An 11,629-nucleotide genomic window follows, 5' to 3' on the forward strand; every position below is an offset into this window, starting at 1 on the left:
TCCACATCAGCAACCCATCTCGGAGAGCGGATTCCGGCGCACCACCCGCGCCGAGTCCCCTACTCGCCTTTTCCGATCGCTTTCGTAACGTTACCAAGGAATCATCCAACATTTGCTCCCGAATCCACACAGACCTCGGGAGACGCAAAATCCCATCAGCCGGTCCCCCATCAACTGGTCCCGGCTTAAGCGGAGCTTCAGGCACATCAACCGCCAGCGCGACAGGCTGAGGGGGGTGCTGAATCGGTCCACACCTATGCGTCCCCGACGCACACGTGCAAGGGGATCGCTGCGGCAACCTGGAAAGCGCGTCCGCATTAGCGTGACGCACACCCTTCCGATGTTGAATTTGGAAGGAAAATTCTTGCAGCGTGTCCAGCCACCTTGCCAATTGTCCGGACGGCTGGTCCATCTTAAGAGCATACTGCAAGGCTGCATGGTCCGTGCGGACAATAAACGACCGACCGTACAGATACGGTCGAAATTGGCGGAGAAAAAAAACAATAGCCAAAAGTTCCCTGCGAGAGTGACGCAGTAGCGGGTTTCCGCGGGAGACAAAACCCGACTACCATATGCCACTACGCGTTCAACTCCACCTTTTGACTGAGACAACACCGCCCCAATGCCAGTGTCACTCGCATCCGTATCCAGAATGAAGGGATGTTCAAAATCCGGATAATCTAACGTCGGTGCCGTAGCCAATAGATCACGCAGGCTTCGAAACGCCGCCTCCTCCGGCGGTCCCCAAACAAATTTGTGTCCTTTCCCCGTAAGGAGATGCAAAGGCCTCGCAATCGTAGCAAAATTTGGAACAAACCTCCGATAATAAGAGGCGAACCCCAAAAACCGGCGCACATCACCCACCGTGGCCGGGGTTGGCCAATCACGGACACACGCAGTTTTCTCCGGATCTGTGGCCACCCCGTCCGCACTAACAATATGCCCCAAGTATCGAACGGAGTGTTGCAGTAGGTGACATTTTTTTGGCTTGAATTTCAAATTAGCAGAACGCATCCTGGTGAATACAGCCTCCAACCGCAGTAAATCCTCATCAAATGTGCGGCTGAAGACGATAATATCGTCTAAATATATCAAACATGTCTCCCACTGCAACCCCGTTAATACCAACTCCATCAACCTCTGAAAAGTGGCAGGGGCCGCATTCAACCCCATCGGAAGACAGTTAAATTGGAATAACCCCTGCGGCGTACGGAAAGCAGTCTTTTCTCTCGAGGGCTCGTCAAGGGGGAGCTGCCAGAAGCCCGAAGAGAGATCTAGCGTTGAAAAGAACTTGGCCCCCGACAAGGCGTCGAGAGAATCGTCCATACGCGGCAGGGGGTACGCATCTGCTACCGACACTTTATTCAACTTACGAAAATCGACACAAAATCGCAATTTGCCATCCTTCTTTTTAACCAACACAACAGGCGCGCCCCATGGGCTGTTAGACGGAGATATTATGTCCGCGTTCAACATGTCATCCACTGCCCCTCGAACATGCTCTCGCTCAGCCGGACTCATCCGACGCGAGTTTAAGCGAATAGGGGCAGCGTCCCCTGTGTCGATATGATGATAAAGCAGCAAGGTGCGTCCCAAGTCCAAATCATCGGAGCTAAACACATCCGAATAACTCGATAATAATTTACGAATCGCACAACGTTGTTCGCCGGAAAGGGCTGAATTCTCCCCACACAATTCAGCAATCCAACGATCATCCACCGCTCCATCGTGTGAAACACCCCCAACTAGCCCCCCGCTGGACAGATCACTGTGAGCCGTAAACGCCGTAGTGGCATGTGCCACAACGGTACCAGCCGGAACACACACGCTTTCGGTACTCGCGTTAAGCACCTGCAAAAACGGCCGCTGATCTGGCCGGACAATAGTTTGCGCCCCCACCAGCGCCGATCCGCCCGTAATAGCGGCGGACGGCGACAGCAAAACCCCAAAAGCTCCCTGCCGACCAGGCACCGGCTTCCGATGTCGTAAGGGAATGAGCATCTGTGAGCCAGGTGGAATATCAACAGAAACTTCCGATAACACCTGCACCTGGGCGACAGGAGCAGGTCGCCCCCAGGCGGACGGTGAAAATGCCATTTTACGGCCCCCCGGCAATTCAATGCAGTTTTCATTGATTCGAATTAGAATGGGCATTTTAGCGAGAAAATCAGTACCCAACAGGCAAGGAACCGCAAGGGACCTCGAAATTAACACAATTCCCGAGGCCGACACACCCCCGATAGATATGTTAGCATCCACCTGCCCCACGATGCCCATGCTACCCCCGTTCGCAGCGACGCAAGAAGCGTAAGCTGGACTCACGGCCCCTGGTGGGATGTTCAAAAGGTGGAATATCACGTCCGAAATGATGGTCGCGGACGCACCGGAATCCACCAAAATACGTACGTCCACCCCTTGGATCGACCCGGGTACAGTGGACGAACCGGTAGCGGCCGCGACAACCCGCCGAGCCAACTTGCGCCACTGCGTTACCGAGCGACAAGGCGCAGATAATGGCCTCCCGTATTTAACAACATCCGCCTCGCACGACAATGGCGATGAGTGAGGTGTCAAGCCTTGCCGGGTGCCTGGTGCGCACCGACTTGCCTGTGCTGTAGAATCTTTCTTGGGAGCGTCCGCTGTCGAGGCCTCCTGCTGGGGCGGACCCGGAACGCGGGCCCAGCAGTCCCTGGCATAATGGCCCCGACGGCCGCAGCGGAAGCACTCGATGTCGCTGCGGCGCGCAGCGGGCACCCCGTCCCGACACGGCCGTATCGGCGGCGCAGCCCGCGGCCCCGGCCCACCCCGGGCCGGCCACGGAGCGGAGGCGGCTGACAGCTCCTGCTGGCTGCTCCCATCCGGCACGTACACGGCCTTTTTAGGGTCCCACCCTAAGGCACCCCCCTCGACGACAGGACCACCTGTCCACGCCGTAACTTGTTTCCAGCGGCGGAGGTTAAACTGGGCGTCCAGACACTTCGCCGCAGCCCGGGACGTGAGTTTTTCATGACCGCACACCGGCATAGGAATGCCGAGATCCCGGGACAACTCCAACATCTTCCCCAGGATGAGAGGTTCCAGCAGGTCAGGCTCCGTCTCCGGGTAAGCGGCCATAGCTAGCTCCAACACCGCGCCCCTATACGCAACCGGTGACTCCTCGGGTGCGCGTTGTCGTTGCACAAACTGGCGATGGGCATCATCCGGCGGCTCGTACGCGTCCGCCATTTCGTCGAACAGCCCTCGCAGAGTCTTCTTCTTCGCGGCTTTTATAGAGCGAAAAAAACGAACGGACTCATCATCGAGAAGGGTCGGAAGAACCTCCAGTGCCTCGGCGTCCGTCCACCTCGCTGAGCGTACTGCTGCCAGAAATCTACAGGCGAACGCACTCCAATCGCCCCCGATGGAGAATTCCTTGACAGTTGTTAAGTGACGACTGCGACTCCTTGGCTTGCTCCCTCCGGCCGCTGGCTCCTCCGGTGGCAAATTTAACATGGCGTCGCAACGCGGTGTCGACAAGATGGCGGCTGGCAATCGTGGAGGTCCCAAAATGGCGGCTTCCCGCTTTTCGTCGTGCGCCACGCCCAAGATGGCGTCGTCGTGCCGCGTGGCCGATGGCGGCGACATCAAAGACAACCCGGACTCCTGCGGACCACCAACATCTCCATCCGACGCCGCCCTCGGCGTGACAAGCTCACACAACTGAGTAATGACATTCTTGAGAGTTACAAGTTGAATTTCGATTTAAAGCTTTCGTGACTGCAGGGATTCATCTTCTTGTTTCTTTCGGTAAAGTCACGTAGAAGGGAAGTAATAAAATAATAAAAATAAAACATAATAAAACAATTCTCACGACGTTTCGGCTACAACGCAAGCAGCCGTCTTCAGGTGAAGAATGAGACACTACCAAACTAGGAGCTTATATATAAGCTGCATTGGGGGTTGAAGAGCGCCTTAACAAAAAGAATGTGCATGTGAAGAGGGATTTAGCATATTCATGGAAAATGCGTAGGCGTTGGGCGGGGGGGTGTCAAAGTCATATTATGCCCATGCATTATGCAGGATCAGCAGCAACCAAGGGGGGTGCAGGGATTAGCAGTAACAAAGGAAAGGAATGTTAATGATATGTAGCTGCAGTTACTCAACAACCACGTAGAAAACTAAAGTATAAACTACATAAAAAACTAAAGTATAAACTGCATCGCACCATCAGTATACTTACTATACTCTATAATAAGCTGAGTTACTAACAGCAAGTAATACATTACAATTTTACCTCGTAAAAATTCTATAATATGCTTCCATCTAAACCTTATTCTCTTACATCACACGAGCATATACCGTACTATATACTGCCATAGATAAACCCAACATTAAATTATATACTGTATTGCTGTAAACCAACCTATATCTTATACATTTAATATCACACTATGTATTATTCTACACACCCTAATGTGTATCGAAATGGTTTATTACGTCCTTCCAATGATTGCTGAGCCAGAATCCATCTTCTCGGTTAAAGTTGTCTCTGTGTTTGTATATGTGGATCGCCTCATGAACGAATCTCTCATGATAGCCAGATGGCTTGCAGAGAACCTCTGTCTTGGAGAAGTCAATATCATGTGAGCCCACTGAGTTGTAACAGTGATCTGCCACGGCTGAGGTGTTAGTCCTACCGTGTTTCAGGTCAGCTTTATGTTCACGGATGCGGTCCGAGACATGTCGTTTGGTTTCATTGGGGAAACCAAACGACATGTCTCGGACCGCATCCGTGAACATAAAGCTGACCTGAAACACGGTAGGACTAACACCTCAGCCGTGGCAGATCACTGTTACAACTCAGTGGGCTCACATGATATTGACTTCTCCAAGACAGAGGTTCTCTGCAAGCCATCTGGCTATCATGAGAGATTCGTTCATGAGGCGATCCACATATACAAACACAGAGACAACTTTAACCGAGAAGATGGATTCTGGCTCAGCAATCATTGGAAGGACGTAATAAACCATTTCGATACACATTAGGGTGTGTAGAATAATACATAGTGTGATATTAAATGTATAAGATATAGGTTGGTTTACAGCAATACAGTATATAATTTAATGTTGGGTTTATCTATGGCAGTATATAGTACGGTATATGCTCGTGTGATGTAAGAGAATAAGGTTTAGATGGAAGCATATTATAGAATTTTTACGAGGTAAAATTGTAATGTATTACTTGCTGTTAGTAACTCAGCTTATTATAGAGTATAGTAAGTATACTGATGGTGCGATGCAGTTTATACTTTAGTTTTTTATGTAGTTTATACTTTAGTTTTCTACGTGGTTGTTGAGTAACTGCAGCTACATATCATTAACATTCCTTTCCTTTGTTACTGCTAATCCCTGCACCCCCCTTGGTTGCTGCTGATCCTGCATAATGCATGGGCATAATATGACTTTGACACCCCCCCGCCCAACGCCTACGCATTTTCCATGAATATGCTAAATCCCTCTTCACATGCACATTCTTTTTGTTAAGGCGCTCTTCAACCCCCAATGCAGCTTATATATAAGCTCCTAGTTTGGTAGTGTCTCATTCTTCACCTGAAGACGGCTGCTTGCGTTGTAGCCGAAACGTCGTGAGAATTGTTTTATTATGTTTTATTTTTATTATTTTATTACTTCCCTTCTACGTGACTTTACCGAAAGAAACAAGAAGAAGTTACAAGTTGCTCCGCCATCTGGCTCCATCTTGAATCCGCGTCCTTTGGAGCAGACGGGTCCGCCGACACGACGACATCTTGGACCCCCGGACCCGCACTCATCCCAGCACGGATCTCTTCTTCTGCCAGAGTCAGGCCGACTTCAGGAGGAAGATCTTCGTCGTCGGAAGATGAAGCCGATGCCGGAGACGGAATATTCTTTTTTCTGAGTTGTTTCGCCATGCCGTTTCACTTCTGACTCCAGTTTAATAAAAGACTCGGACGCTTCTCTCTGACTCCGTGTCCTTTATTTGGGTTCTTCGTAATTACCCTCACGGCACTCTCTTAGAGATACTCTGCTTGCAGCCCCCGGCTGCTATCACTATTGTAGCCTCCTTCCTCTCCTTGCAGACTCGCTGCTAACTCCGTGTGCAGACTCCCGCTGCCAACTCCGTATGCAGACCCCCGCTGCCAACTCCGTGTGCAGACCCCCGCTGCCACCTGCAGCCTCCTCGCTGCTCCGGGTCGGTCACCGTTGGCCGACGGTGCCGAACCTCGTTCCCCGCATACGTGGCGATCTCGCCACTCTCCCGCTCTCGCCCTACGTGGCCTACCTCGTTCTTAGTCTCCCGTCACTCCCCTCCTCTTCCGGTTTCTCTCCCTATAGACCTGACCCCTCTCCCCCACGTGACCTAACTCCTCCCCTCATGACGTCACCTCTGGGAGGTCGTTCACGCCCGCATTACACCTGTATAAAAGACACCTGGGAGCCAGACATTTTTCTGATTGAGAGGGGGTCAAATACTTATTTCCCTCATTAAAATGCAAATTAATTTATAACATTTTTGACATGCGTCTTTCTGAATTTTGTTGTTGTTATTCTGTCTCTCACTGTTCAAATAAACCTACCATTAAAATTTAGACTGATCATTTCGTTGTCAGTGGGCAAACGTACAAAATCAGCAGGGGATCAAATATTTTTTTCCCTCACTGTACCTGGGCAGTGTGCTCATGACCGGCTCCGGTTTGACAACAGAAGTCTCACTCCGAATCAGTCGAGCGGCATTATCTTTACATCCGTTGCATAACCCTGTGTGGAAGCTACCTGGTCTGTCGCTCTGCACGAAGCTTCAGGTCTTCTCGGCCACAGTCATTCCCTCCCTTCTCTACGCTTGTGAAACGTGGACCCCCCTAATGGAACATCTTCACCGGTTAGAAACATTTAGGCTGGCCTGCCGACGATCCATTCTGGGTTTAACTAGACTGGATTGTGTGAGGAGCTCACAAATCCTTGAAAGATCTGGACAAGGTCCCATCGGTGAGCTCCTCCGGCAGGCAAGTCTGCGTTGGCTGGGTCATGTAGCCCGCATGCCCAGCCACCGTATGCCTAAACAGCTTTTGTTCGGCCGGATCGAGGGGGCTGAATGGGCACGGCACGGGCTAGAGAAGAGATGAAGTGACGTGGTACAGGAGGACGTGGAGTTGAGTGGAATTGCCGATGACTGGTACCAGCGATGTCAAGATCGGCCTCTGCGAAGGAGGCTCGTGAAGGACGCTACTGGGCAGTTGGAGGCAGTCACACCCTCCAACAACAACAGAGGGCGGAGGAGCAACGTTCATAACAACGAGCGGAGCGCCGTGTGGCTAAAGCACAGCAAGTTGGCACAGTAGGGGGCACAGGTGGTGCATCAGCCAGTCATCTCGGTCATCTCAGTCAATCGACCCGTGGCACCTGGGTCTGCCCCGTGACCTCCTGCCAGCGGGCGTTCGACACTTCACATGGCCTCAACGTGCACATAGCCTGGCACAAGCGTCATGGTGATGTCACCGCCTCTTAGTGGCGAATGGCATTTGTTGTGTGAATGCGCGTGTGTGTAAATGCACGTGTGTGTGTGAGGCTCTGTGTGTACGCGTGTGTAGGGAGCGGTGGCACGGTGATTAGCGCCTACTGCAGCTATGGACCCAGCCAATGAACAGCGGCGAATATCTGAACCAGTTTTGGACCTACCCCTAGGTCGACTCGGCCCTAAGTTAAGCACCCGGCGCGATGTCTCAAACGTCACCGCTTGGGGAGACATAGGCGGTCTGTGAGAGGCTACGCGGTGGGGGCCGGTGGGGGACCCCCTTTTTGTTTTTCCTTTGCGTGCACAGAGCTGGGTGATGCCCTCTCTGCCCTTCATGGTGCTGGGTCTGGCCGGGGTCTCCGCTGGCTGCCTCTGCCTCCTGCTGCCCGAGACGCTGAGGCAGCCGCTCATGGAGACGCTGCACGACCTGCCGGGCCCCACGGCCACACGCAAGGTGCACTACAATACAGGGACGTGCGGTCAGGGGAGGCAGGGGAGGCAGGGGAGGCACAGCCTCACCTGCCATACTCCAATGAAAACACTGGTCAACTTTTGCAGCTGTTTTATACTAATTTCAGGGTGCTGATTCCAAATCTGATCTCAGATTTGCTCTATCACATCTCATTTTTATGCTATCGGCATACCCCATTTTCATTGATTTTACCCGAAATTAACTCTGTCACTTATGATTGCAAGTTGTTGCGAGTCAGTGACTGCTTTAGTGTTAAAATATGGTGCTGTATTTTTATGATAGTGTGTTTATAATATCATTTTATGTAGATATCCACATTTATTTAATATTTTTCTTCTGCAGTTTTTATTGAAAATGCAATATTTGATATCTCAAAAATCTGATGTGATAGACAAAAATGCCATATTTGGAATCAGCACCCCAAAATTACCTTAAAACCGTTGGAAAACCTTATGCCAGAAAAAGTGTGTTGACCAGTGTTATGAATAATATTGGTCGCGAAAGTTTACGTGTTAAACTGACTAACTGGCTCTGACACTAGCCAGTGCCTCCCCAGCCATTGATCTCACCGCACATCACTGCTACAACACACTGTCCACTATGCTACACACTACGCTATACACTACACTCTACACTACATTACACTATACACTACATTACACTACACAATATACGCGTCACTATACACTACTCTAAACTACACTATACACTACACTACTATACACTACACCAAACACTAGACACTAAACTACACTATACACTACGATACACTACACTATACACTACACTATACACTACGATACACTACACTATACACTACACTACTATACACTATGATACACTACACTATACACTACTATACACTACGATACACTACACTATACACTACACTATACACTACACACTACACTATACACTACACACTACACTATACACTACACACTACACTATACACTACACTATACACTACACTATACACTACTATACACTAAGATACACTACACTATACACTACGATACACTACACTATACACTACATTACGCTGAGGCATCCACTCATGGAGACGCTGCACGACCTGCCGGGCCCCACGTCCACACGCAAGTTATAGAGTGGGGGGGGGGCAGTGTCTCCTCCGCCAGGTGGTTGGCTGCTCTAAATTCCCACTGGTGACGATTATCTGAACCGGTCCTGGGCCTCCCCTAGGTCGACTCAGCCCCAACCAGTAGCTGGTGCGGTGCGAGGGAAGAAGCAGAGAGAGAGAGAAGCGAGGTGTTGACCTGCAGTGGTTGAGTGCGTGAGCGAGTGGCGAGTCGTCGCTTAGTCGTCGCGTGGTGCTCGTTGGCGCACTGTGATGTCACTCGAGTTCGATTTCTGCTCACGGCCAACAACAGTTGCAAACATTTGAGCCGGTTCTGGGTCTCCCCTTGATCAACTCAGCACTGGGGAGACAAAGGCGGCCGGGCGTGGTGCTGGCCACCCACCCCCTCTTGTGCCGTGCCGGCCTTCATATACGCCGATCGTGAACAGCACTTGCCCCAACAGTCTGTTAAGGCTACACGGTGGTGGGGGGGGGGGGGGGGGGGTCTTTGCCTTTGAATCAGAATCTTTATTTAGACTGGCAGAATCCGGTGAGCTAGAAAGCTCTTTTTCACCGACGTCCTCAACAGTGCGTACGGCATTTGCCTGCCCCAACAGTCTGTTCAAGGCTACACGGCGGCGCGGTTTCTGTGTGTTTTCGTCCTCAGAGCTACGCGCTGCTCGAAGCCGGGCACCCCAACCGCTCCTTCCACGGCGACAGCGAGGACGAAGAGGATGACGAGGGGGTCCGGGAGACGAGCGGCAAGCCCATCTAGCGCGGCACGGCGGGGCCCCTGAGCCCCGATGCCTGAACTCTTGAACGACGCTTGAACTCTCGAACCCTTAGGTGCCGTCCACACGCCACGAGCAAACGGTGGGCGACACGGTGGCTAGGAGATGTTAATTACCTCGCCTCGTATACAGGAGGATAGTGGGTTGGATCCCGACCCTGACGCATGCTGCCTATTCAAAATTCGCGTGTCTCTCTCTCTCTCTCCCCGTGGTCGCGTGGAATTTTCTCCGGGCCCTGCGGTTTTTCCCTCCACATTTAGAATGGACGTCAGTATTTGGCTGCTATGAATTTCCACGCGACGGTGAGCCACTTAGTCGAGCTCTGATTTGTGGCGAGGTCGCTTCTGAAACAGTGCTAACGTCGCTCAGTCGGCCTTAAACTTGTCAAATAAAACAAAGTTTGTAGTTTTGTAGTTGACTGGTGTGTCGTAGTTTTCACGATGCCCATGGATTTGCGTAAATCCTCGAGATTCGTAGAGCCCAGGGGACAAGGCATCTTTGGATTTTCTTGGCCTGTTACTCTCAAGTCGACATTCGGGCTCCGGCTCCGGCTTGAGCCACTGCCGCTCCCCTCAGTAGCTTCCAAAGCCACGGCTCGCGATGCGTCTCAGCCGAGGCGCAAGCTGTTGATGATACTCAGGACTCGTCTTTGTTCGATGCTTAGCCAAAGGCCGCTGCAGCAGCGGGGATGAACCGGGAGTTTTGCGATGGGAGCGACGCAATCGTACTTGCATGTTGAACTTCTTTCGCGCCGTACGTAGCCTACCTATGCAAAGTGACTGAGGCCTTGGGTGCCACGGTGGCCAGGAGATGTTTACTACCTCGCTCGGTATACAGGTCGTGGGTTCGATCCCGACTGGCGCCTGATGTATATTTGGAGTTTGCGGTGTCTTGCTCTCTCCCCGTGGTTGCGTGGTTTTTCCCCCCCTCCACTTAACTAAGCTATCGTTTTTTAAAAAAAGAGAGCTACATGGCTCGGTGGGCCTTTACCCGGTAAAAAAAAAAATAGTTTTGCATGTATCGAACCCATGGCTATGCTGCTGGTAATATGCACAGCCAGTGAGGCTCGTGCGGTCGATGGGATGAACATTAATCTACTTTTGTTGGGAGAGGCAAATATATTGGTAAATCGTGGGCGGGCGGTGTCGGACGATTTCGACAGACTCCAAATCTAAATGCTGTGACGTTTTCCTTTTGTTCACTTCCGCACAACAGACAACATCTTTGTCAACAACAACCAAAGAGAAAGGCTTTTATTGATAAATATAAAAAAGTGCCATGCACAGTCCGCTCGCGTGAACGCTTGTGAGCGAAATAAAGTCGCCGCGCTTCGCTGTGATGATTACCCCGGCGATTTCAGACTCTCTTTGTCCATGCTGGACAGCCCTCACTCAGAGACGCAGAACAATCACCCTCCGCCTACTCCACCTCCATCCTCATATTCCCTCCCTCATCCTCCTTCCCTCTTTCCTCCCTCATCCTCCTTTCCTCCTTCCCTCCCCCCCCGCTCTCCACCACACAGTCCGGGTTTGGAACTCGCTTCTGTCCATCTGTCCTCGTGTGGCCCAACTCTGGCCAGCAACGATTTTGCATCTCACTGGGCGGTGGTTTGGGGGTGACGGCGGTGGATTGGAGGTCAGGGCGGTGGATTGGAGGTCAGGGCGGTGGATTGGAGGTCAGGGCAGTGTATTGGAGGTCAGGGCGGTGTATTGGAGGTCAGGGCGGTGTATTGGAGGTCAGGGCGGTGGATTGGAGGT

At 51.6% G+C, this 11,629-nt stretch overlaps 1 protein-coding gene across 1 annotated transcript in view; it reads left to right on the forward strand.

Moving 5' to 3' along the window:
- The window catches only part of LOC133358462 (solute carrier family 22 member 15-like), a 56,151-nt gene extending 44,934 nt beyond the window's left edge, over positions 1-11,217 (forward strand). Inside the window, exons 12-13 of the mRNA XM_061576761.1 lie at positions 7,839-7,985; positions 9,749-11,217. Coding sequence (XP_061432745.1) covers positions 7,839-7,985; positions 9,749-9,856 — 255 coding nt within the window. The 3' untranslated portion in view covers positions 9,857-11,217. The remainder of the gene's footprint in view (positions 1-7,838; positions 7,986-9,748) is intronic.
- The last annotated feature ends 412 nt before the right edge of the window (positions 11,218-11,629 follow it).

The sequence above is a fragment of the Lethenteron reissneri genome, chromosome 62, assembly GCF_015708825.2.
Source record: "Lethenteron reissneri isolate LAM-NWPU_2019-01 chromosome 62, ASM1570882v1, whole genome shotgun sequence".
NCBI classification, from domain to species: Eukaryota; Metazoa; Chordata; class Hyperoartia; order Petromyzontiformes; family Petromyzontidae; genus Lethenteron; species Lethenteron reissneri.